The sequence below is a fragment of the Echeneis naucrates genome, chromosome 22 (assembly GCF_900963305.1).
Source record: "Echeneis naucrates chromosome 22, fEcheNa1.1, whole genome shotgun sequence".
NCBI lineage: Eukaryota > Metazoa > Chordata > Actinopteri > Carangiformes > Echeneidae > Echeneis > Echeneis naucrates.
Window position 1 is genome coordinate 15,143,981 of NC_042532.1, and position 27,956 is coordinate 15,171,936.

Below are 27,956 nucleotides of genomic sequence, written 5' to 3' on the forward strand. Positions count from 1 at the left end.
TTCTGATACGACCCAATAAACTGAAATAAAGGAAAAATTACTTTTAGTTTGAAAGTCACTCTGACTGATTTTGCTGTAAAAATGACCCTAGCTAAGGAGACCAAGACAAATTGACACTATTCACATTAGACTATGACCCATGAAATAAAGCAATCAGTGTAAAATGTTTAAATTAACCTAATGAGAAGATAAGGACTGGCCAAGAAAATAGTGCATTTACTCTTAGGTAAACAGTATAGAGCAGTAACAATGTTGCTTCATGTATTTACATCTATTACAAGTAACCTATATTAATGGATATAATTTAGCAAAACAAACAATCTAACCTAATGTCAGCATCAGAAAATATCTGTCTTTATCGCAACTAGAATGAGGCACTTCACTGAAAAAGAGAAACACCACTAATGAAAGCCTGAAGAGTGAAACAAAAGTGGGGATTTGTAGGTGGAAAAAAACCCTAAAAACAATTAGCAGCAAACACTCCAAATGAAAAGTGCAATCCGATGGTAATCTCCATGTGTTTGTCTGTAGAAGTGAACTTATTCACATATAATTAGTCATTCGAGCCATTGTTCACATAACAGTGTTTCTTAAAACAGCTTCATAACATAACTTCCTTTTGGGGTTTTGAGTGTGAAACTGCAGCCGCCTTTCTACAGCAGATTACCGCTCTGTTTGAAAAGAGAACTGGATAAAGAAGTTTTACATTTTTTTTTTTCCACTTTCATTTTCAGTGCAGCCTCCTCTGCATTGGGACTACACAATGAATCATATCAAGAAAAGGTAATTAAATACTGACTGTCACTACTTCCAAATTGCCAGAGGCTGTCATTTTATTATTCTTATCATTATAAAATGCAAAATAAACAAAAAACAAAAAACAACTTCATTTGGTATTGAGAAGAATCTCCTGGAAAATCAACAAAAGAGACATGCTGCAGAAAATCCTTGAGCTCATTTAGACCAAGCAGCTCCTAAAACACCTCCATTTCATTTCTGCTCTTTCATTTATGCATTATGTATTATTTTTGAGCACTGAAATTTTAATTCAAAATGTGGAAATAGAAAGTCAGCTCATGCCAAAGCGCAAAATTCAGAAAAGAAGACCCTATGATGTTTTTGTCAATACTGCATAAGACGTTTCTCTCACCCTTGAGCTAATGCTGTCTTCAAATAACCTTACAGACCTCTAATAAAAATATAAAAACGCACAACACATTTTAAATCACTGCCATGCATGAAACATTTTGATCCTTTGACTGCTTTGTGACCGACAGCCCTTTGAGCCTGTCTGCCACAGCTAACCCAATGGCAACATAATTCCCTGTCTGAGATGTATGAGAGAGAAAGCAGGTGTGGATGTTGAGAGCTCGGGCATAACATTGTAAATCTACTCTTTGAAAAAGTTGACTGCTGCTTATAAAATACTGACGGCAGAAAAGAAAGACAGCCTGAAAATAAAAGGCTGTGAGTTCCTAGTATTTTATAGACGAGTAGACATATATTTTTTTTAATCTCTAAACTGGATACTGTGCTTCACGATCATTATAATGTTGTCAAAACTGATTAATCAAAGAACTGTTTATGTGAATGTTGTGACTGGGGGAGCGCTGTAAAGAAAGTTGTAAAGGGCATTGTAATGGACCCCTGCGAGCAGTTGTTCATATGAAGCACTTTAGACAAGGCTCCAAAAGGCCAGAACACCAAGTCCGACCTTTTCACCCCTTCACACACACACACACACACACACACACACACACACACACACTCTCTGAAATGCCAAAAGGGCTGACCTCTTAACGCTGATTAACATTCCACTGGAGGAGGAGGGGGAAACGAACAGATACTTTTCCTCACCTTCTTGCCCTCCTTTTTTTCCTGACTCTTTCCCTGCTTTCTTTTTGCTCTCTTTACCTACAACTGCTCCCTCAGTCTCCTTTTTTTACTACAGCCTTTCTATCGCTCCATTTCAATGCCCTTCTTTATGCTGGCACTTTCATTAAGCTTTTACTTACATATCTACCTTCTCAGTTTTTAAGGTTAATGCGTGTAGGTGTGCACGCGTGCATGTGTGTTGTTCAGGCATGTCAGGGCAGGCATGTTATTGAGCCTACAAGAACTTCAGTGACTCACCACATAGGACTGTCTGTGTGTGTGTGTGCGTATGTGTATATATACACATACATATATACATATTTATACACACACACACGCACAAACTCCTTTTGGTGACCAGAATACCAAAAACAAAATAAGTATTCCCCACCTCTTGTAGCTCATGATTGCCTCCACAGCTGCTTTCTCTGAGCATTTTCGGCCATTGCAGCCTGTGCTTCAGCGATGAAGATCTTTGCCCAGTGAAGATCGTGTGTGACAGTAGGCCTGGTATATCTTTAAATCAAAACACTGCAATGTGAACACGTCAGTTCTTGTGCAATTTTTTTAAGGATTCTCAGTCAGCCAAATCGTTCTTCTGTGCTTTTATCCATTTGCTTTTTAAAATGCAGCAATGAAATAATTAAATAGAGAGCAAAGCATTCGGGTGTTAGTTGAATGAATTTAACAATGAGATTTTGTTACAAAATCTGTTCTCTTTTCTGCCACTTACACACAGATGGAGACAATAGCTGAAACACCTTCAAATACAATACAGTCCAACACAACGCTACAATTAAATATATCTCCCACATTACCGGAGTTTAATTAACACTTATACTCCTCTTGTCAGCACAAACTGAGCATCATAAGATGAATAAAGAGAGAATTTATCACACAGTTTATGTGAAGAGGTTAGGAAGGTTGTATCTAACTGTATCCCTGCCTTATTGTCGGCTGCATTTTTCTCTCAACTTATTCGTATCCTCCATATTGGAAGGTAACTTTCAGGTCAAATCCATTCCAAACTATATTAAGTGCCATTTCATATTAAATTATATCTACACCTACAAGGAAATGACTGAGAGTTGAGCTCAAACAGTGAGGGTGATTAAAGGTGCCCTGTGGAGTTCTTTTTTTCTTCCCACTACTTGCAGTGATATGTGGGTACCTTTTATGTTTATTCCCTTCTTTCAGTGATCTACAGGTGACACATGGTGAGTTAAAGTGAATGCAAACAACATTTAACAAAGCTTTTGGTGAGAAATTGTCTGATCATAACCAGATTTATGGTCATCATCGAATCACAAAAACTTTAGAATGATATGAAACATTTCTGGCCTGGTTATTTGTTGCTTTTCTTTGAATTACATAATTATAAACTGCTGCTTTTTGACAAAGAACATGTTCTGTTCCAAATATTTCATTGAGAAAAACTACTCATAAAGAAAAAACCTGTAAAGTTGAGTGTATTCACATGAAGTTTCCCTTTTCTAAAATGTTAAAAAGGTGAAGTAAAACCTTATTTGCCAACAAGCGACACAAAAAACATCTTAGTTTCCGTGAACTTCTGAGGAACAAGAATAATTTGATGAATATGACTCAACCAGATGTAACTCAACTGAAGTGCTCTTATGTAAAAACCAGAATTTATTCATGCGACTCACATCAAAACCTGCCTGCTGATCAGCAAAGGCTAATCTGGGTAAAAGCTTACATACATACCCACACACAAACAAGGGCAATCACAAAAGAATCCTTCACACAGAGAGCAAAAATCACACACACACACACAAAAACAGACCGAGATCAGCGGCACACAGAGCGTGACAGACTTTCAGTTATGACTTATTACTTGGGGGAGAAAAACAAATAAGCGATGGGATGATGAAGAGACAAAAGATGGATGAACAGAGGCCTGACACACCTACGTGAAAATGCATCTTTGCAAGTTAGGCAATGGAGCATACAAGACCACACAACCACATGTCTGGATAGACTGCTCGCACAAAGAGAGTAATCAACAAAAAAAAAGCATGCATATCTGCCTGTGTATGTACATTTGTGTGCAGTTGAGTGTGAGCCAGACTCCAGCTGAAAGGGGAAGCAATAGCAATTCCCACTGACCTGAAAACTAGCTTGTCAGCTACCTCAAAATATAAAGGAATAAAAAAGAAAAGAAAAAAAAAAAAAGAGGAGAATGTCACTGAGCACGAAGGCGATGAAAATACAGAAGGCGAGATTTGGAAATACTGGAGAAAAAAAGATTTGAGGGAACAGACTCAGACTCCCTCACTGCACCTGAGAACAGTCCCACTCAGGTGCAGTGAGGGATTAAGAGAAGGAACAGGCCTCGACACCCCTTTGTATTGCCTGATCTAGAGAAAAGAATGAGGGAAAGATGAGCTAGAAAGAAGACGGGCAGACAGAATAAGGATGAAGGGATCATGTGTGCTGCATCTGCACACACCCAACAGGACAAAAACAAAGAGGTTGTGTGTGAGAGTGTTTAAATGTTGAGAGTGACTCTGTATGGGTGTGTAGATGTGAGGGAGTGTGTCCCTTTTTTGCTTTTGTGACTCCCGAGGTTCCCCACGGTCAAGAGCGGATCCTCTTTCTCTCTCGTGCCCTCCTTTCATACACTCATTCCCCCTCTTTTTTATACACTCACTCCTCGTTCCCTCCCTCTCTTTTAACGCAGCGCTGAATGGCTCTCTCTCTCTGATGAGTGACTGATGAATGAAGTAGCTCTTTGAAGTCAAGAGTCACAGCAAGGCTGGTCAAGCGTGAAGAGATGCTGAACAAAAACTGGGGGGGAGAGAGGGGAGAAAGGAAGGAAGGGAGGAAGAGAAAAGCGGGCAGGAGGGGGGTATATTCAACAAGGGAAAACGTCAAACAGTGAACATCCATAAAGTCAGTGACGGACGGAGGCAGAATGTGTGTGGCAGCGGAGGGAGCGTGTGTGAGAGAGAGCGAGGTTTGCATGGATGCCTTGGAGTATTTGCATTGTGGCGCCCAACATGCAAAGGGATGGCGTCACGCAAATGGGAAACAACCCAAGACTGGGAGTCATCTTTTTTGGACTGCATGGATTGCCTGCAAGTCTTTGGGTTTTCATGGGCCTCAAATGCCTCAACACTCCTTTTATTGCTGTGGATGCTCAGAAGCAAACAGCTTGCCCACTTTAATTACTTTGAGTGGTTTTCTTATTGTTCTTTTAGCATAACAGTGTTGCAATCATTGTTTTGATTTTACTATTGCCTCCTGCAAGTGATTAGACTTTTCATCTAAGGTCTTTGGTCTTTTTTCTTTGTTTAAATATACTAACTACCCAATTTGGACCATTTCTTAAGTTCAATCCTGCTCCCTTGCTGCCCATTTACTGAGGAAAAAGTCATTTGCCTCCAATAGTATGTCAGTGTATTCAAGGATTAGTCTTGCACAGACTTCCCTAGTTAAAGAAAGCTTAAATTAAACAAAAAGATATTTTAATTTACAATAGAGATAACTTGCTTCACAATGATTCATTCACCTCTGAAAGGTTCTCAGTATATAGTGCTTACAGCCTCCTTGATGTCGGATTTAAAAAAAAAAACAAAAAAACTTTTGAGCCACCAACAACAATAATGGACTTTTCAGAAGGAAACCAGCATCAATGACTGTTTGCTGTAGGGAATGTGAAATTTATAGGGCAGCAATGTGATGGGTTGTGATTTAGAAAGCTGTCTGACAGTCATTGCTTTGCCTGGATTTGTCCAGAGCATTTAATTTAAGGGACCGAGTAACAACTAAAATACAGTAAATGATTAAAACATCCTGTTTTACTTGGAGCCGGATGATTTATCCTCCAAAGATGCATACACACACTGGCACTTGGGAGATATCGACACTATGGTCAAGACTAAAATATCTCAACAACTACAGAAGAGACTGCCTTGAATTTTTTGAAAAGATATTTAAGGCCCCCAGAGGATGATTCCTTCTGACTTCCCCCCCGAATCCCATGAGCCAGGCTTTTCCTTTAGTTTGACATTTGTGAATCAGAGAGAAATGCCTGAAGAACTGCTGAATGGATTAAAATGTAATTTCCTTTGTCAGCTCCAGCGATCCCTTGACTTTCATGGAGGCCATCAGTGAGTCAAAATGTTCAAGAAAAAGGAAGCATGTCGACTCCTCACTGGTAAGTAACCAAATGCAGAAAAAAAGACGTCCTAATACATCTGGTTGAGGGATTATCTAGAAATATTTGCCTTGGTTTAAAATGTATGAGTAGCACATGATCTTGCTTCTCTGTGTGTGTCTACAATAACATACACAAACTTTTAAGATTTCAGTCACATTAACTTCTGAAAATAGTCTGTCGTCAGTGGGACTGGGTTTTCCATTCCTATTAAACTTTTAACACCTAGTCTATGTGATTGTTAGGACCACCCAAGGCAAGATCTGAAATATTAACATATTTTGCATCTTTTTAATGCACTTATCTCTTTAAGGCCACAATAATATGCATTGCGACAGCAGCTGAAAAAGAGTGGGTTGGGGTTATTTTATCTAGTATTTTTTCTGAACTTAAGTGAGTGTTTAATATTAAGTAACTGAGCAGAAGGAGCAGGTGAAGGTTTAGTCTCTATCTCAAAGACACTTTGACAGTCAACTCAAGACAGATGTGGTACATGTTGTAAGGGATCAAACTGGACATTTCACAGTTACAGGACAGATACTACTAAACTCTTATTAGGTTTCACAGCAGATCTTTAAAAGAGATGAGTTGAACAGGTACAAAAGACCCACACTCTATTACCCCCTTTGTAATTTTGGCAATCATCCCAAGACCATCAGAATGTTCTATTTGTGCACACAGGGAAAATAGAAATGGGAAAAAAAAAAACAAAAAAAAAAAACACAGTACAGTTCCCTGAGGTGAGTCAGAGAGAAAACTACACTCCTCCCCTGTTTATCTCAATCTCACATCAGATCAGATCACTGCCAGATAAAAGCCTTCCTGACACATCACTTCCTCTCTCTCTAGAGGAAGCCGACACGTGCTAGGAACCCAAAATGATAGCATGGTGGCAGGGACGATGAAAAAGTGCAACTTTGTGACAGATCGAATGAGAGAAGCCAGAGGAAGGGAGGGGTATGTAGGGGAGAACAGCAATGGCAGGTTGGGTAGGGGATGAAAGAAAGAAAAAGGTGAACCCTACATACTCCTGGCCCGGATCCACAATGTCATGCAGGGTGAAGAGGAAGAAGAGGATGAGGAGGAGGCAGAGCAGAGAGAGGGAAAGAGGTGAAGAGGCACCAAGAATAGTACAACTGGATTAGCTTTAACACTGACCTTTATTCAGCAGGGTGACACTCCCTTGCTCACTCAATTGCTCTTTACAGCAGTTACAGAAGAGGCCTGTCCTACTTTTCCACTGTTAAGCTCCACAATGGCCTGTGTTGAGATTTCTCAATGAGGTGAACTATCTCTTTAACCTTCGTCACACCAAACATATTGATTATCAAGGAGTTTCTCACATCACAGTAGCGATGCTGTTAAGGACAACAGCCCTCAATCTAGCCCAATTTGGATTATTGTAGTTAATCATTGATTCAGTTCAATAAAATGGTGAAACTACAAAAATATAAACCCACAGCAGCTGCCTGATTAACATTCTCACTGCTCATGTCTGTACCATTTATGCTCAGTTAAAGATGGGTTCCCCTTAATAATAATAATAAAAAAAAAAGACATCTCAGATAGCAAGCTGAAGTGAAGCAGAGCCTAGAGGAGTAGCTGAACCTCATTCAAAAAATCACACTGACATTTATAATAGCATAAATAACTAAAAGTCCACCCAAGGGACAGAGGCTTTCTTAGTCTCTCATTTCTTTTTAAACCGTCCAATATTTTCATCTAACGTTTCGTTTTTTTAGCAGCTTTTGGCAAACACCATTTGCCCAAAGTTAGTTTATGTCTGTAATATAAGACAGGTAGCACTGTGTTTTCAGACTGCAGTCACTAAGAATTTAAAAATTTGATCAGAAGAGAGCACCGGTAAAAAGGCATACATATTGATGAACTCATGATAGGATGAGTGCAATAATCAATATTTAAATTTGTTTAAATAAGGTTTCATCTTGTGAAAACAAAAAAGCAGTGGATTGCCTTAAAATTTGAAAATCAAACCTCAGGAGCACTTATTTTGTTTTCACAAAGACACGTAGAAGAAATACTGAAGAACTTCCCTTTTAAAATTACAACAACTTTTGTAACAAAGAATTTTTCTGAAGGTTTTCTTGGAAGTTGAATTTTCTTCAGCTGAATGGTGGAAAAACCTGGGAGGACCTCAAAAACAAGAAACTGCACGAGAACAATAACTGTTAAGGCCCATTTTCGACAAGTTCCAACATCATCTGAAGCTTGTTGTAGGTAATTCGAACAGAAAACTAATAAGTGGATCTCGAGTAAACATTTCTGCTGTTTTCGAGGAAAAAAAACAAAAAAAAAAACTTGAAGTCTTAAGTAGTCTTTTATTTTATCTCAAGCAATTTTTGAAGAACTGGTTTTGTGTATGCCACATTTATTAGAAAAACAGAAAGCACAATATACTATCAACAAGAGAAATAGATTATTACTGAAACTGAGTGAAGTGAGTTAATTAATGTCAGCAGCAGTGACACGTTCACAATATCATTTACTGTCACATGCACACACACATCAAATAACCACACAGACTTGTGTATACTGCATGCACAAACCACACATTCACACGGCATACACAGCACATGCAACCCCTGCTCGAATGCACAAATGAAGGCACAGAACACACGCGCCCACACACGGAAAAACGTGTGTTGCTTCAAAAAGGAGCAGCTCTGGTGATGTACAGCTCTGCCCTAGAGTGAAGCAGACAAACCAAGTGTAGCAGAACGAGGAATCTCATCTGTTCTTTCCTTCTGCTCTGCCTTTCCGTGAATGGCGTTGGCATTTTAGCTGTTCTGGTGGGATACTACCATGCGCAGATGTGCAACACACTCACAGACAAAAGACATTTACATCCAGGGATGGTATGATGGTCTAAAAAATGAAGACACCTGATGGGAAAAAGATATGGTGAGGCGAGGACAGCTGCATACACAACGCTATGTTTCATTCTCTTTTTGGGATTTGCAAAAAGTTTGCCTCCTGTGTGTATGTGTGCCTCTAAAGAGGAGACAGTCCCAATCAGTTGAAACTCCTCCCACTGATTCAAAGAGGTAGTGCAGGATTTGCATTTTTCCCACAATTCAATTAACACGCTTGTCTCCTCTCCATTCACATGCCTCTGTTGGCCTTCCCTTGCTCGCACATACAAACACTCTCCCGCAGACAAACATCACTCTCAGGAATAGATGCATTTATCCATAAGCACACACATGCAGAAAATAGATCCATCTATTTGTTTACGAATAAATGAGAGGCACTCGAGCTGATGGATGAGGGGAGGCTCCCGGGTCACATCCTGTCTGGACTTGTCACAACCAGGGACGTGAAAAGACAGTGCTGTGTCCCAGGGCAAGTCTCTCTCTCCTCTGTCCTTCTCCATCTCTGAAGGAATGAAGGAGGGAAAAGATGAAAACTGCCGTCAAAGAATAGGTCGCTGTGGGGTGGGGGTATTTAAAAGAGAGACAGACACTCAGGGTTGATATGTGGCAGGAGACCAGACAACACAAGGCCAAACCCGATTTAGAAACCAGGATCTAGGATCAGCCACAGACGCACTGACATTGCCGTGGGACCAGCTAATGACTTCAGCTCGCCTCTTGTCTGATTAATAGCCTGTAATCCCATTCTCATGGATGGCATACCATAGCATTCCCCAACACCACTCATTAACCACTATAGAAATGCCCACTAATCAGTCAGTCGCTTGTAGCTAGCAAGGCTAACGCTAGGCTAGGCTAATCAATAGGCAGTAATCCTGTTGGCGGAGCTGCTGCAGCGTAGCGTTCCTCATTACCAGCCATAGAAATGTCTGCTAATCATTCACTGCACGGTTATTTGTCCACAGGGCCGCAGAATCACTTTGGTGGTGGGGTGACATTTGACAGTCGGCGGCAGAGGGTGGAAGAGACAGAGTGACACACAGAGTCACAGAGGCTGTGTAATCATTAAGAAACACATCACTCTTGCTTTTCTTTGCTACTCTCTCTCTCTCCTTCCGTCTGCTTGCTTTGTTGCGCATAAAGCTGGATAGGTCTGGAAAGGCTCTCCCTCCGTGTCATCGTCATTTGAGTTTTATCAGTCAATGAAAAACCTTCACCGATCCATAAGGGCTAATCATTAATGAAGGCTCGCGGGCAGAGCAAAAATAAACCCCTCACAGACCACCAGTAAAGACTGTTGACTGCGGTCAAGCATGTCACTTGTCTTGTTCCGTGTCCACTCAAAGCTGAGGTGAAACAGCTGGTCCAAATCAATGGCAGCCTCAGTCTTAACTCAAATTGACTGCACTGGTTTGCATCGAGGACAGTTTAAGTTCAGCGCTGATTCTGTGATTCTCCTGTGGATTGAAGGATCCCCAGGCTTTACTCTGAGACTCTTCTACAGTTTGGTTTTAAAGCGGACCATCTCGATCAGCCAAACAGTTGTCTGTTAGCTAAATGGTTGCAGACAGCCAGTAATGGCAGGGCGTCAGACTAAACCCCTGTCTGTCTCTCTCCGTGTAATGTAGGGGCCCCAACTGAGGTATCCACATGTCCCATTGAGCTTAAGTCCCTCAACTCTGAATTGTGAGGTGAGGCTGGGTTTATACGATACGGTGACCTGAGGCTGAACCTCAGTTGAACTCTTGTAGTCAAGAGGTAGCAGCAGTGTAGCTGAGAGGCCTGTCAACACTTGCCTTGAGCAACTGAAGAAGAAAACACATAGGTGCCATATCTCAACCCTTTTTTGTGTGTGAGATTGCATGAGTACATCGGCCGTTCGCTATATTGCGAGAGGCAAAGCATAAAATATAAAGACTCACTTACTCAATGCCATTATCAGCTGCTGGTGGGATGTTCTGGTGCTGAATGTAGGCTATACTTAGCAGTAGGATATCATTGGAGTGAGTCACACACCATTGTACAAATAATAACCTTCATTTATGGAGGTCTTCTTGAAAACAGATGATAAATAATTCAAGTCTACCATACAACATGTATTGTTTACTGGTTTATAACCTATGGGGCTGAAAACCACCAAAGGGCTGTAACACACATGTAAAAGGCTGCAGGTTTATTGATCAGACTTTTTGAATAATTTTACCAATAACCGCCTCAAGAAAATGGACAGATAGGACATAACTGTATATTGGGTGAACTGTACTCATACACCCTGGGACACGGGGTCATAGGTATGTTTAGCTTTGCTCTGGAGATGGGGAACCATTTAAATGTTAAAATGTCAAAAAGGTAGTTTTAATCAGTTATCATAGCTCCAACATTAAAAATTGACATCAAATGTAACATCTGCTGTTAAGTGCATCTGCATGTTTACATTCTTTAGACAGTTCAGAATAATCAGGACGGTCCAGTCAACACTGGTAAACCCAACTGGTTTCCAGGGAATCAGGCAGGCTCATCCCATAAGAATAGACCACTTGAGTCCAGTAAACAGGAAGAGAAGAACTGGCTGGAGAGATGTGGGAATCTTCGTTGGGAATGCTGCAGCTGTAGTTGCAGGATGAGTGGACGTAACCAGCTTTGGAGCGCCTGGCCGCCAGCGTTTAAACCGGGCTAATCTGACTGGATTAACACCGACCTGCATGGCTACACATGAGCGCATGCACGCACTTATATAGACATAGACACATTCTCACACAGATACACACAAAAATTTGTACTATATGCCAATCAGCCGGGGCCACAGCCTCTGCGGCTTCCTGGAGTTCATCTGGATTCAGGGTTGAGCTGGCTCGTTGGCTGATGGCATCATGCTGTGCTACCACACGCACACGCATCTTCTCTCAAACCACACACACGCGCGTGCGTAGACACATAGTGACACGCAGAACCATCTTGGAGTGCAGTGATTTGTGCTGTGAATCTGAAACAGATCTATTGAAAGAAGAGTAATGCCCAGTGCCTGACAACCGTGCTAATTGACTAGCTCCCTCCCCCGCAATGAAACTAAACGTTTTCACCCCTCCATCTTTTATCTTTTCAATCATTCCCTGACAACTTGCCTCTTGTCCCACACTCATGCCATCATCTTCCTCTGCTGCTCTTCATCGCCTCCATCTACTCCTCTGTCCTTGTCCCTTTGTCGCTTTGCTTCCACCCTCCATCCCCTTGTCCCTCAGACTCATACATGTAATCATTCATTAGAACCAAGGCAGTTGTCCATTAGGCAAAGCAGCCATTTTGGAAATTGCAGCAAATCTTCCATGAAAAGACATTTCCTCTAATGCGGTAGTCACGCTCAGAGGGAAAGGGAGAGAAAGATGGCAAAGGAGGGAAAGAAGGACAAGGGGGCCGACGAGAAGGAAAAAGCAAAAAGGAAAGGGGGGGAAAGTGAAGGAGAAAGATAGAAAGAAAGCCCCTGGCCATAAAGACACCAAGCGGAAAGCAGTTGTTTGATTAGAGAGTGACACCATCACGGAAGGGAAGGAAGGAGGGAGGAAAGGATGGAAGGAGAGGGAGGGAAGGTGTTTTAGAGGAGACAGAAAAACAGGCAGTGATTTGAGAGAGGACTGAGATAGAGGCAGTAAAATTAGCCCCATCACTTCGCTTACCAAGACATTCTGTGACACACTAGGATTAAAACAGTCACACATAAACACAGGCTGGAGATGTGCACAAACACACACAAACACGCACATAAGACAGATGGTATACCCCATCTCAAAGTGTGGCTCTAATTTGAGTAAAGTGATAGGAACCTCCTTAACCAATTACAAACCCCATTTCTAAGGCCTTGTATTAGCATTGGTGTGAGTGTTTATTTTACACTCATTAGTGTGTTTGTGTGTATGTTTGTACTCTGTATATGTGTGCTTGTGTAACAGAATATCCCATGGGATCACTGAACAACATTAAAAAGAGGTGGAAAATGACATATCCACTTTGAATGGCTCTCTGCTGAGTATGTAAGTTTCATCCTCCCACAATGCGACTGTTGGTCTCGATCTCATCTCATCACATCACCGATCAAAGACAGACCTGTCTCTCCTATTACCAACCATTCATCTCACTGCCGCTCGCTCCTGCTTAATGTGCCTTCCTCTAAAGCTGACACATTTGTCATCGGACCAAACCGAGCCTAAACTGTCGTAGCATTTTTTTTTATTATTATTCTCCCACAATTTATGATATACTGAATTTGAAAAAACACCATATTCAATCCAATTTCCTCAATGTCTCTACAGACCCATCTGTAGAATTACAAATAATACAGCCATGGCAAGAGGCCTGGTAAATGTTACAGCATCAACACTGCACTGTTCAATAGCTGCTTTAACAAAACCGTCTCTGTCTTTTGCTAAAGGGCCAACTGTTGAGCTTATACAGTAATTACACTGTGCTTTACAAGACACACAGATGATCAAAATTTTCAAATTTGAATATTTTATTCAGTGAACTGAACAAATTTGAGTTGTAAACTAGTGAACCAGCAAAACAAGCAATGTGAGTGTGTCAGCTTCCAGAAACATGTTTTCTGAGACAGATAATTGAAACTGAAAATAATTGCTATTTACAATATATATATTTTAATCTGAAATTAAAACAACAAGTACTAAGTAAGTTGTAGTTGTTCAGTTCTGATCTATTCTCAGATATTGGACTATTCTTACTTTCCCTATGGAAGTGCCTCCCATGTGCGTCATGTGCGGTTCAGTTGATATACATGGTCTAATTTTCTCACTTATTTTTGAAGCAAATGACATGAAATTAAATGTACTTGACTACAGGAAGAGGACACAGCTGCAGATAGAAACACTGCTGCTGCTGCATGGTCAAAGATATCTAGATAAGGTATTTCTCATCCTCTTTTTAACAAAGTTTAGAAAACACAGCTCCAAATCTGTCTATGTGACCAGGTATGTGATGTGTCAGCTGCCAAAAAAATGGGCCAGGGCAACAGACTATTTCTCTCCACCACACTGACAATATGCACTTGAAAGCTATGCGTACAACACTGCGCCAAGAAATCCCCTCACCGCCGTTCTGTAAACACAGATGAGCTTTTTCACGCTTTCTCCAGCCTCTTCCCCACAGTGCTATTGCTCTCAAGACAAATGTCTCTAAACAGGCATTGTTACATTGATACCAAGGAGCGAAACAGAGGCATGCAAGGATCTTAACACACTCAGGCATGTGGCGAACAAGATGTAATGAGACAGACCGAGAAACAAGAACAGAGAGCAATAAAAATAATGCTTTAAGTTTCTCTTTAAAAGAAAGTGGAAGTCGACCTGTGTGAAATATAGAACAGCACTGCTTTTCTTCAGGGTGCTATTAAGCTTATAGTCCCTTGTTTCTTCTGTCTGGAATGATAGGATAGTCAATTATACAAGCGGTAAGATCCTCTCCCGCACACAAGCGTACACAGAGATATACCTACAGTGGACATGTCTCATCTGTTCTGCCTCTCTGTCGCTTTTTGTTCCCGTGGCCCCTTCAAGTGCACACAAATAAAGACAAACCCACACACACAGTCTGCTTTTGAAAAAGTGCTCACAAAGTGATGAAAGGCCGTTTATCCTGCATCCACTGTGATATCTCAGCGCGCCATGCAGAATGGCCGGACACGTTATCACCTCTGACCGGGAAAAACCACGGGAGTCAGGACCAACGCCAACAGCAAATACCACTGCTTGTATGTGTGTATGTGTGTGTGTCCCAGCGGTAATAATCACCCGGATTAGAGCGGAGCCAAACCCCTGCAGGGTCCCCCGTCTCTCCTCCCCCCTGCCGGCCCTGCCCAGCCCTGCCCGGCCTGCCGCTCTGAGCCCCAGTTTAAGCAGACATGGGAAGCAGAGCAGCCGGCCTGACATCTCCACCGCGCCTGGCTGCCAGACAGATAGACACAGAGGCGAGAAACACTTCTTTCTTGTTTTAAATTCCCACATCTTTCTGACACCCTTTTGTCCTGTTGATCATTCATGGCCTAAAAAAATGTAAAAGATTAGGCAATAGGACACATAACCCATTCAACAAGCAAAGCCTTTAACCACATGGGTGCAGTGAAATGGAAGTTGATACAGCCGTCAATATGTCTGGGTGAGGGATGCAATATATTGGCAACAACAATAGGGAGGCGCGGAGAAGAAATGGGTTATAACTTAATAAGAATGCGCGTCATGTCTGGATACCTCGCAGTCAATGTGAGGGATTATTACTGAATGGAAATGTTGCCTAGATGTATTACATTCCCCCCTGCCTGAGATAAATTCAGCCGAATCTCAGTGTGCAATTCAAGGGGAGGACACCCTGATACTGGCACCTATCAACAATTGTCAGAGGCACTGTTAAGCTACTGTGGTATTTGTGACAACACGGTGTTGAAATGTCAATCACCATTTGTCTTTCAATGCGCATTATCTACCCACTATTCTAGGAAAATGCACACACATCATTCCACCCGACTTTTGTCTCAGTTTTCATTTCATCATTTCATTTCGTCCAAGTGTACAGAAAAACCCTTGATTTGGGGATAAAAAAGGACCAATGTGGCATTACCCATTACACATTAAAATGTGATTGTAGTATTCGGCTAGGGGATTATAACATCATTAGGATTCCTTCTGTTAGGTTGTGTTGTCTCTGGTGTTACTACTACACTTCTGTGGGATAAACTGGACTAAAAATAATTACAGACTTCTGTAAAGTTAACATTTTTTGTAATAAGAAATGCTCTAAAATGTACCATCAAATTAGGCCTATTATAATTGTCTCTCCAGAGGAACAAGACTGCATTAAAGGCTGTTTTGTAGACCAAACAGACATGTACAAAGCAGGATTTTCAAAGTAGATACAGAGTGTTGGTAATTAAGTGATAATTCAATTTAGTTTAAAGGTCTGTTTTAGTTTAGTCTGATTAGATCCTACGGAAGCTCAATTTACATATTTGCCAGTTTAAAATGAGCCTGTAGACTCAGGTGAAATGCACCCACTGTGGCATCACTTCATTGCTCTCATTGCTCTAAAATGACATGTAAAGAGAAGAAGTTTAAAAGTTGCAGTGGTGTGATCTTAAAAACAGAATTGCTGTCAGCCCAATTTCTAAATACAGTTTAGAACCCAAACCTAACACCCGGGCTTTCCCCGTGATCTGGAGTCAATAAAGCAAACATTTCCCAACTGTACCTTTGATTTTTCTGCTTGTTCTCCTTCTTGTTGAGGACCCCCGGCACACAGTTGGTGAGCTCGGTCCAGTCGGCGTGCAAGCCGCAGCTCCAGCCGGTGGAGAACCGGGAGAAGAGCCAGGTCTCCTTGCGGTTCGGCCGGTAGCAGGTACACTTCTTCTGGCCCGGTCTACAGTCGCAGGGGACCTCCAGGCGGACATTCTGGACCAGGTGCCGGCCGAAGGTAGTCCCCCCGGTCTTCTGGATGTGCAAAAACACGATCACGTCCTCCCCTTTGATTTGGAAATCGATCGTCCTCTCCAGGTCCCTGACCGGGAAGTAGTATTTCTTAACGTAGTGAGGGTCCGGAGTGGGGAAGATGTCCCCCTCGTCCTCCTCCGTGAAATAACCGTGCGGGGAGCCGAAATTGATCACCCCGGGGGCCACGTACTGATACAGAATCAGCATGAAACACACGGATCCGACGACGATCAACAAGAATTTGCTGCTCCTCTCGACCATGTTCCTTCCCAGTGCGGTCCCCACAGTACGCTACCATTTCCCAGTCAAGCCGACAACAGGGAGCGGGGCGCTCGGCTTCTTCATGCTCGCTCTCCCACTCCCCCCCCCACCCCCGCCTCCGCCAACAAGGACTCGATTTCGGGGCTCAAGAGTGGCTCATTCCGCTCCGAGACGACCGGTGAAGTTGGCTCATCGTTCACCGAGACCGCTCAACGGCGTGAAAGACGCATCGTAACTCGGTGGAAGAGCCCCCCCCAGTCGCCGACCCTCCCCCGTTTACTTTACTTTGGTTTCTGGTCTTCACCGCTCCGACTCACTGCGTCTCCATGGAGCTGTGTTCCCCGGATGCAGCGCGCAGACTACCTTACAACTCAACCCCGCCCCTCTCTCTCTCTCTCTCTCTCTCTCCCCTCCTCTCTCTCTCTCGCCACTCTCTCTCTCTCTCTCTCTCTCTCCCCTCCTCTCTCTCTCTCGCCACTCTCTCTCTCCCTCTCTCTCCACTCTCGCCACTCTCTCTCTCTCTCTCTCTCTCTCTCTCTCTCTCTCTCTCTCTCTCTCTCTGTGTTTCTCTTTCTGTTTCTCTCTATATATCCCTCTATCTCACCTTCTTTGTGTGTCTGTGTGTGTCTCTACCTCACTCTGTGTGTGTCTACCGCACTTTCTGTGTGTGTGTGTGTCTCTACCTCGCTCTCTCTCTCTATGAGTGTTTCTACCTCTGTGTGTGTGTTTACCTCACTCACTCTCTCTCTCTCTCTCTGTCTCTCTCGCTCTCTCTCTATGAGTTTTTCTAACTTTGTGTGTGTGTGTGCGTGTGTTTACCTCACTCTCTCTCTGTGTGTCTCTCTCGCTCTCTCTATGAGTGTCTCTACCTCTGTGTGTGTGTGTGTGTGTGTTTACCTCACTCTCTCTCTCTCTATGAGTGTTTCTACCTTTGTGTGTGTGTGTGTCTACCTCACTCTCTCTCTCTCTGAAAACAGTGAAAGGGAGAGTCGCTTTAATTTATTGGTTCACACGTAACGACCACGTCATCCGACCTCAACCAATCAAGTGTGGATTGATAGCTGGTTAGACCCTGCGATTATTGTGGAAAATAAATATATAAATAAATAAATAAAGCACATTTACATCAGCTGCGTTTGAACAACAATACTAATAACAATTATACTAATAATAAATACTCTTTTTGGTTGATTTCATTTGTTATTTATTCTTTCTGAGAGTTACAATACATCTCTATTACGGTTGGATTCCTGGACTTTTGTACATGGAATAAATAAACCACAGTAACAAGCATACATTGATTTACTGAAGTTCTAAACTTATATAATTTTTTAAAGAAGATTTTTGCTTTGCTTTATTAAATCCCAACTAATAAAAACAGACTCACTCAGTTCAGTGACTTCAGGGGTTCTGTTTCTACAGCCTTTCTGGATCTAGTCTGACCAGTAGCTTCTGCTGGCTAATCTTTCTTTATTTATTTGCCTCCCTATCAGTTTGTCTTTTCTGCTTTGAGCATCTCTAAATGTTCCCTGTCCATGCTCCTGCTTTGTCTCAGTAGCACTGAGCACATGTTGTTTAAGTTCAGAAAAATAAATCCTGTATGTTTTCTTTGGTTTGAGGCCAGATTTGTCACAGATTCAATCACAGCAGTACTTCTGCTCATTTGATCTGAGTTGTGTTTCAGAGTAACCCCCGCCAGTCACAGTAACTCTACCCCTGCCCCCCCAATCACATTTTCTCCGTACCTATAACATTTGGCTAATGTTGAATAATATCCGCAAATTTAAAATTAAAGGATTATTAACACCGTGGAGGGCCCCATGGTTAGCACTGTGGCCTCACAACAAGAAGGTCACAGGTTTCAGTTCCCAGCCTTCTTATTTTATTTCTCTGCAGAGTTTGTATGTTCTCCCTGTGCCTGCATGGATTTCTTCTGGGTACTCTAAAGACATGCACGTCTTTGGTCTTGGTGATTCTAAATTGTCTGTATGTCTGAGTGTGACTGTGAATAGATGTTGGTCTCTGTCTGCCTCTGTGTGTTGGCCCTGTGATGGACTGGCGACCTGTCCAGGGTGTACCCCACCCGCGCCAAGAGTGAGCTGGGATTGGCTCCAGCACCCCCCGTGACCTGGAAATGGATAAGCAACAGAAAATAAATGAATAAATACCATTGACTGCTTTAGGTATTCATACCAATTAAATGTGATGAAATCTGAAACTGTGATTCCTGAAAAATTACCCAAATCTCAAACCTCATCTTGCAGATAGACCTTGGGTCAAAAATAATTCTGCAAAAAGAGCAAAACACTGACATTTGCTTCACTTTTTGGTTTTTATGACAACTTGGAGGACGGCTTTTGCCCTCCGTTAAAAAAAAAAAAACCTACCTCCACATCACTGCTAATAAGTCTCATGAAATGAAAAATCAATTTGTAGTTCACATTTAGGCCATAAAATGCATCACGAATGTTAAAATCCCACTCTTTTATATTCCTGTGATATTTTATTAAAATTCATTGGCTAATTCCCAGGGGTGATTACTTCCATGAAGTCAACCAATTTTGAGTTAACACAAGATGCCACTGTCATCATTTAGATAATGTTCAAGTCAACAGTAGCTACTTTACAATTTCACTTTACAAGTCCTTCTTATTGAACATCCCACTCCAAAAACATAGAGAACATAAAGCTTGCCCAGTCAGTAGAGGCACTGCTGGGAAAAGACATAAAGCATGCAAAGACAACAGTTCTCTTCCTAAATTATACGTGGAACAAAATCCTCCTGCTGCAACAGTCCATTAAGAACCATTCCCTGTCTCTAGTTTTCATTCTGAGCACAATCCCCCTCACAGATTCAGCTGGGTGACAAATATATCCGACAACCATCAGATCAACCAACAATGGTGGTTCACTCTGCTTCTCGTGTTACTACCGCTGGTGGTCAGTACTGAGCCCCTTGCAGCTCCTCTTCTTCATTGCAGCCCAAACAACTTGTCAGGCATATTTATGTGGCTCCCATGGGCGATCACTGTACAACATGTTTTAACTAATCACATCCACGAGTGGAAGAGGGAGTCCCATTTCAACTGCTGGATGTTCAGATAAGACTAAAAGCTGACAGTGCTGGGGTTTTTTTTTGTTTTTTGTTTTTTTTTAATCACAAAGGTTCCCAAAAACTTGACGCATTTATTATTGCAGATGTTTACTGAGGCAATAGGGCAAAACTGGCTGTGTGTAATTTTGGTAAGATACCAGGCCTGATTCCAACACATTTCCTAAACGAAGCTCAATCAGTAAGATCAGATCAATCAGCAGGACTGGGAGTGTAAAAACAGCAGTTGGATGTTGGTAATGGTAAATGAGGGTGAATTTTCGCTTTGAGTGGTTTGGGTTGATGATGTGATGTTTGTTTAGTCAGGCTGGAATTGGCTGTGTGCATCTCCACACTTTCAGCCTGCATGATTTCCCCAGGTGACGTGGATCTCTGAAGACCTGCGCTCATCCTCTTCCTGTAACCTGCCATAACTTCTACTTTATGTCAGGCTGACAGCAGTTGGTCCAGGTGTTCACATTTACAAATACACAACGCTTAAAGTACATTTTCTGGATTTACATAGTGGTACCAATGAATTTCATTTCCTTTCCTTTCTTCCTTTTGAATAGATTCTCATCATCATTTAGTCCATTTATATTATAGCTTTATCAGTATAATAAGCTGAATCCTCAATTAAACTAGTTTAGAAAAGTAGGTTAAGTGGGGTTAAAAGCAAAAGATTGTCCAAATTGTGGTGGAGTTTGTATCTAAAAATGTAAATACTCATTTATGTCTACCACATTACTGGAGTAAATTCATTAAGTTATTTTTCATGACTTACTAATGTTTTATAAATGAGTTATAAATAAATGAGAGTTTGTGCGCTGTACTTGGTAATAATACAGTTGTAAATATCATTAATCCACTAATGAAGGCGTGCGGGGTTCACAATTGCTAATAAGACATCAAGTCTGTACAATAGTACAATAGTAGGCAATAGTTAAACCGGTTTGATTGTTGTAGAATTATTAATTTGCAGTACATAGGCTCAGTGGAGGATCATCCTGCTAAAATAAATGGATAAAAAGTGAAATGCTGGAGTACGAACACCAGCCAGGGGAATTTCTGGCAACCAAAAGCTGTTATTGATAGCGAACAACCTCAGTAAGTGACTCATTAATCACTAGTACAACTATTAGTTGTACCGCTTTCATCTACATGCGATGTGTACATACTTGTCCTATCCCACCATCTTGAAGGTGATGACTCACAGGTGAACACGCACAGTAGGTAAGTCTGTCAGAATCAGGTGTGGCCGGTCAAAGGCTGGAGAGACGTACGAGGGCAGGAACTGAAATGACAGCAGTGTTGCTCATCCAAAAATAAACAGGATAGTATGAAATTGAAAAGCTTATCCCAGCCTTGTGGACACCAAATGTGAATACTCCCCAACCATCACCAAAAACCCTGAATTTACAATCATGTCATGTGAAAACTCTTCACTTGTCGAATAACAAAACTCCTGGCCGCCTCATTCTGGGTGTGGACTGTTTGGACCTTGATGGAAAAACATTTTTTTACTCAATTCCTTCCATTCCTGAGATTATCCCAGCATGGCTGGAGCTGAGCTTGTGAGGGTAAGCATCTGTGAGCCGGTCTCAGTCTTGAATTATTCAGCCTGCTTATTTACATGTTCTTTACTTACACTGAAGCAGCATCCGCCTGTCAAAATGTTGTTAAACACACTCATGATTATGACTTCTGCTTTGCCCCTGGCATCAGCCAGTTGTGTTAAATACTGGGAGATTTTAGTGCTAATGCACGTGTGAGTGCGTGCGTGTCTTTGTGTCTATGCTGTGTTTGTAAGATAGAGAGAAAAGAACTGAGAATATTAATACTGTGTAATTGTGAGTGTGGTATGTTGGCGTGTGTGTTTTGCTCTCGCCATGTGCAGTGTCATTACGAGCAGCGTTACTTAAAGAAGATGGATGTCACAGGGTGTGTTGCCCTCTGGCTTGGGTATAGAGATATGACAGTCTGTTTATCATCAGAACCAGTTTATTGTTGCCTTTGCATAATGATCCTGTTAAGATGGATATTTTCACACTGCTTCCCCGAAGCTCTGAGCCGCGTATTGTCTCCTGTCTCAGTATCACATCCACACATTATATCTCTATGTTTCTTTAATGCTTCTAATATATTTCAGGCACATTTTTGGTAACAAGGTTTGTCTTGTGATAAAGAAATAGCCGCCATGCTTAGAAACAATAAACAAACAATATCTCTATGGAGGAACACATGCAAATATTTAAGAATGTTTATGACCCATGAAATGCCCCCAATTACAACATTTTCTGTGTATTAATAAATAAACAGGTGGTCCTTGGATTATACCTCATGCCGATACTAGCTAAACAGGGTTCATTCACAAGGCTTACATCTGTGTCTTCATTTTAGGAATCTTTGCTGAGGCCCAAAAGTCCATCATACAAACACACAAAAACACACCCAGAGCGAGACACACACACACACACACAAACTTGCACTCATATCATGCTCAGACATGCATTGTCTGTTCCTGCTTTAGTTTTCATTCAGCCAGCAGCCAGGACTGAATGCCAGTGAGGGAAAAAACACAAAAACAAAAGCAATAGGGTATTAAAACATACACACACACACACAAACACGCACACACACATACACACAGATAAAACCAACTTTTACCATTTTACATATTTTGTAGTTATTATTGCGGTGAATTTGTTTGTTCTTAAATAAACAACCCAAAACTCAGTCAAAAGAATTAGCAAACTGTTTTCATCACGAGGGCCTGAAATGAATTATTCTCTGAACCAGACACAAATATTTTCTTTGGATATGCCTGCGGGGAAGTGCACACTGTAGAAAGAAAACAAAACTGGGCGCCATGTATTTCCTACATTCCAGTCTGTTAGCATTCATGTGTGTGTTAATGCATGATGTTACGCTGGAGGTTGTGTTTATGTGCATCTGTGTGTGTGTGCGTCATCTTGATGCAAGTGCTTATACAGCTACACAGTTCCTCTATGCATTATGTGTTAGTGTGCATTTGTGTGAATGGATATGAAAGTGTACACTGTAGGATACTGATGTGTTACTGTAGCCCTGTGTCCTTGAACTTATGCCTACATGTTACTCAGTTGTTTTGTTTGTTATGTTCATATGGAAACATAGCTGCTGCCTGGTTTTAAAATTCACAGCTAATGTTTCCATAAAGCTGATTGGGCTAAGTTGTTCTAGGACTTTGACACTGGAGAAAAAAATTGGCATCCAGAATCTCGCATGTAGGTTTAGGCAACAGAATTACTTTGGTTAAGGTTAGGAAAACATTGTGGTTTTGGTTAAATGCTAATAAAATAAACACGTCATGTCTGTTGCTTCAAGGCACTTTTTACTTTTTCTATATTTAACCCAGATGATGAGGTTCCTGCTTCATAATAATGCAAAAAAATATTTCTGACATATTATTATAATATTGCCTTAGTATATATCTACATTATCGTTAGTCCTGTTGTTATTGTTATCCTTCTATTTTCTTCGTGTTATCAATATTAATGTGTAAGATGAGGGTTAGGGTTAAATACTCCCATTCTTATGAAACATTTTTAAGTGGAACCTGCATTATGCTATGTTCTCTTCACTGCTGCTCCTCTTTTCTTTGTCTCATTCTAACTGGCTGAGGCAGAGAGTCGCCCACTATGGCCTGGCTCTGTTCAAGGCTTCTACCTGTTGAAAGGGAGTTTTTCCTTCGCTCCTGCTGCCAAGTGCTTGGCCATGGGGGGATCCTGGATCTCCGTAGTAATATGAATAAGACCATTTAGATCTGCTCGACAACTTCTGTTATTATTTAGCATTAAATACATCAAATTTAATTGAAATTGAAATTGAATCACGCTTCAGCTTCTCAGGGGGGTTGAAATCATGTTCAATATAATATACTGATTCATAAGACGTCCAGACTAACCGGTCTGTGTGGCTGTAGGTACACTGTTGGCTGCAGCTAAGTGACACAATGACAATGGTAGCATTCTGATGTTTAGCAGCTACAAGGTTTTCAGTGTGGACCAAATCACTTACGCATATTAGAAAGCTCATTCTGGCTATGTAGCATGAAACATAAAGTGCCGCTGAGGCAGATGGCCCTGTCATTAGTTGACATTTAAAACTGTTAGAAAACGTTACACAGAAAACCAGGAATTCAATCATAATTGCATCAAGGTCATTAGGATTCATCCTCTGGGGAATCATGACTGTCGATGCCAAATTTTGTTCCAACCCCTCTAGTTGTTGAAAATGTCCTGGTGCTGTCTGTTAGTCTGGAATAAAGAGATGGACCAGCCATCACTGCTAGAAATGTTTGGTCGATGAAAATCGAAAATACAACATTGCCAAAAACACAATTCAAACAGAATTACATTCTCTGTTATGCCTCATACAGTGCATTTGCTGTTGTATATTAGAAGTATAGAACTGAAATTGCTGGAAGAAGTTGTTTGAAGTTATGTTGTTTCAAGCTTTCAAGCTTTCACAAGGTTATTACAGACAGACAGAAACATCTTCCAGCTCACTAAAGTTGTCAGTACGCTTCAAACGCATTGCTTGTCAAACAGCACCTGAAACCACATCCTGTGGACAACTTTCCCACATTGGATTTTGGGGGCAGGGAGCGGGTGTTCAGCTTGTAACATTTCAAAACTGACAATCCTGTCCACCATATGACTTTTTTTTTTTTGCCAGCTTTGCAAAGGTGACAAAGAAAACAGGATTTAAAGTTCTTTTTTTTGGAGAGACTGAGACTGGTGCTCTGTCTTTGACTGTAGAGGATGCTTAGGTCACATCAGAGGTTTTCCTGCCAAACATTCCTCAGTCACGATGTCTTGTGTTAGGATTTTTCTTTAGCTGAGCCCACAGGTAGGTACAGTTTATCTGACAGCTAATACGCAACGGGCTGAACTGCAATAAAGGAAAAGATTGAATCCAGGAGTGGTGGTGGGGGATCCAGAGAGCCAGCTTTGGAGCTGCTTGCAATAAGACACTGGGTGAATCCAGAAACTGCAGACAGATGACAATACTGGAACTGAAGTGGAACTAAAACTGGAGAACGGAGCAACTGAGAGTGGGTGATTTCTTATAAGACTTGGTGGTAGAAAACAGAGATAGAGAGAGCAAGAATCTTTAGTCAGGAGACAGAGCTTTTACCTCGAAGACTGGATAATAAGACCAGGTACTTGTACTGCAGAGAGTGGCTTGTGGAGGTGAAATCATCAGTAGGTGTGTGTGCAGGTGGATCGGCAGGAGAGGGTGAATGCATTTAGCCACGCCCAGCCGGAGACCGAAAAGGACAGCTGGGGATAAAACAGAACAAAGACCAGCGGTGGTTTTTACCACTTCTCTCTGGGTTGATATTTTCTAGCCATGTATGTAGTATGAGCTGACTCTTTACACCAGGGGTCATATCATGTGTTTTCTGTGCATGTGTCGGGTTTGACACTGAACTCTCTCCTGCACACATGAGGGATTAGTCCTTCGGTGTGTCTGTAGAGTATTGGATTATCTCCCGTTTCAAGGCAGTTGTTAATGATTAGGGTGTTTATTTAAAACGCTGCACATAACTGCTGTCTACAGTTTACTGGCAACTGAGCGTGCATTGATTTGTGGAGATTAAATGAGCTCAGTAGCTGATGGGTCAAAAACAAGAGTAAATTTACATTTCTTACTTATCTATTAAATATCTATATAACTGGTGAAATTTTTTCACCGACATCTTGCAAATAGAGTTAACATTAATTCTATTCATTAATTCTGTCACTGGACAGAAATTCAGTTTAATGTGATCGCCACACAGAGATTTTAGATTCCAGGCTTTGGTGAAGGAAACACCCTGTGATCAGTGGAGAATAATGTCACATTCAATATCAGTTTTCGTTGTCAACATTTGCCTTGGGAAATTTAGCTGGTACGATGGCAGAGGACTCAAATAACCAAAGCTTTTTGTTTGAGTGGAGTGCAATTTGATCTTTCCGCTGCTCCAGTCCTTGGAACATAACGAATGGCTAATGGAAGCTGCGTAACCTCACACTGTCGCGCCCTCTTTCCTCCTAACTGGTCGCTCTTATTTCTCTCTTAGACCACTTTCTTTTTCAATGCTTTCACAATTTCTCTCTTTGTCTCTCTCTGCCATGCTGTTCCTTGCTTTCATTGTCAGCCACATGGCACAAGGTTCCCACACAGGAAAATCCACATGATCCTCATTTGTCTCCTTTGAAATAAATGGACAATAATTCGTGGGCTGTTGGTGGTATTTTAATGTTGGTGGGGTCTCACGTCTCCTCCCATCTATTTCAAACTGTTTCATCTGAGTCTCATCAACCGTCAGCCTGCTATCTTTGCTTCTGCCTCATGTCAATTGCACATTATTGGCATGGCTGATTGGCAAATACAATATTATCCCCAAAGATAGCTGCAGAGTCTGGCTCTAGTGTTATCTCTGCGCCATGAGCAGATAGCTGATTGTTACCAAAACTCTGGACCTGCCAAGGTATCTTCTTGGGACATGAGAACAAATGCCTGCCTCTCCTCCATATCAGTGTAGTTACAGGCTGTGATAACAGCCAAGATGGAGAATCTTAATTTGGAGATAATCCAGGGTTAAAAAGAAGTAGAGAAAGATCAAATTTTCCTCAATTATGCATGTAGTCCGTTTAATGCTTTAGTAAATATAAGGTATACTGATGGTGGCATCTCTTGCTTTTATATATATATACATATCAGTTTGCATACAAATAGAAATGAATGAGATTTAACTTGTGAAGTTTTGACCATTGGACAGGTGAGCTGTTTCCGCTCCGTTCTATATGATATTATAAGTGAACCCTCTTCTGCTACCAGTGAAACTGATCTCCATTTCAGCTCAGTCTAAAAAAAAAAAAAAAATCCCTTTCCACAAGAAAATGCATATTATGTGACCATTCACATACACTGGACATGCACACATAAACGGAAGCAGGTTGTCTGCTGTATAGTAGACTGCGTCGATGAGGACAAACAGGAAAATGTAACAGCGCAGCAGCAGCTGACAAACACTACAAGGTCAGAAACATTCGCAATTCATTGTCCATGTTGCGCTTACTATAGGTAGTCAAGCCTGAAGCCTCTCCCTAACCCTTTGTTTGTGGGCAGGAAGGAGTCACATGATAAGAGTGTGACCGATTACAGAAGGTTATGTAGTGAATGATAAGAGCCAATCAGGGAGTGTACGCAGGTGTCTGCATCATCATATCAGAAAGTATCCCCTTCCACCCACCCAGACAAAAAACACAACGCTGTGTTCAAAGTAAAATAGTGCCAGATGTACAGAATCATGTGGATGGATCCATAACTGAAATAAAATATTTTCCAAAGTGTTGAAATATACTTTTAATAAGACACTAGATTGGAGGTATAAAGAAATAGGAATAGACTAATTATACTGAAACATACTGAGACTGAACAATCATGTTATTGTTTCGGCCCATTTTACAATCTTTCCCAGAACATGACAGAGAATTTTAGATTAAAGAATGTGTTTTCCGAACGGAAGCCACTTCATTTCAGTTCCTGACAGCAGACATATGATCAACAGACTCCAAACTTTCTTGCCTTTTACCAGAGAACTCTGCAGCGTTCCTCATTGTAACATTATTATAGCCTGCAGTTCACTTAAGGAAATGGATTGTTTTTCTTATTAAGTCTTCTGAGGATGTTTTTTGGAGGCTGGAGTGAAGCTCTGACATTTGACAGAAGACAGCTGGCTCCAGAACAACCTCTGAATTTTGAGCAACTTTGATGGGGGAAAAAAAAAACAACCCCAAAACACAAACACACACACACACACACACACACACACACACACACAGAGTTAACTTTAAAACGACTACAAGGTCATTTATTCTTATTTTTTAAAATATACCAATTAGTCAAATATTCTCTGCAGTGTCTCAGCAAGTCTCAATAGGTCTCAGCAGGTCTCAGCAGGTCTCAGCAGATCTCAGCAGATCTCAGTTCCCTGAAAGAGGACAAACAATGCATACAGCTTTGTCAAAAAAAAGTCATGATGGAGTAAAACATAAAAAAATAAATAAATTGATATGATGGCGATACAGGTTCTAGTCAGGGCTGATGCCAGCTTAGTCTCTGGAAATACAGCAGCA

The 27,956-nt window shown here is 41.4% G+C and overlaps 1 protein-coding gene across 1 annotated transcript in view; it reads right to left on the minus strand.

The window, feature by feature from the left end:
* hs6st1a (heparan sulfate 6-O-sulfotransferase 1a) overlaps window positions 1-17,009 on the minus strand; it is a 51,832-nt gene extending 34,823 nt beyond the window's left edge. Inside the window, exon 1 of the mRNA XM_029494580.1 lies at window positions 16,195-17,009. Coding sequence (XP_029350440.1) covers window positions 16,195-16,694 — 500 coding nt within the window. The 5' untranslated portion in view covers window positions 16,695-17,009. The remainder of the gene's footprint in view (window positions 1-16,194) is intronic.
* Window positions 17,010-27,956: the final 10,947 nt, after the last annotated feature.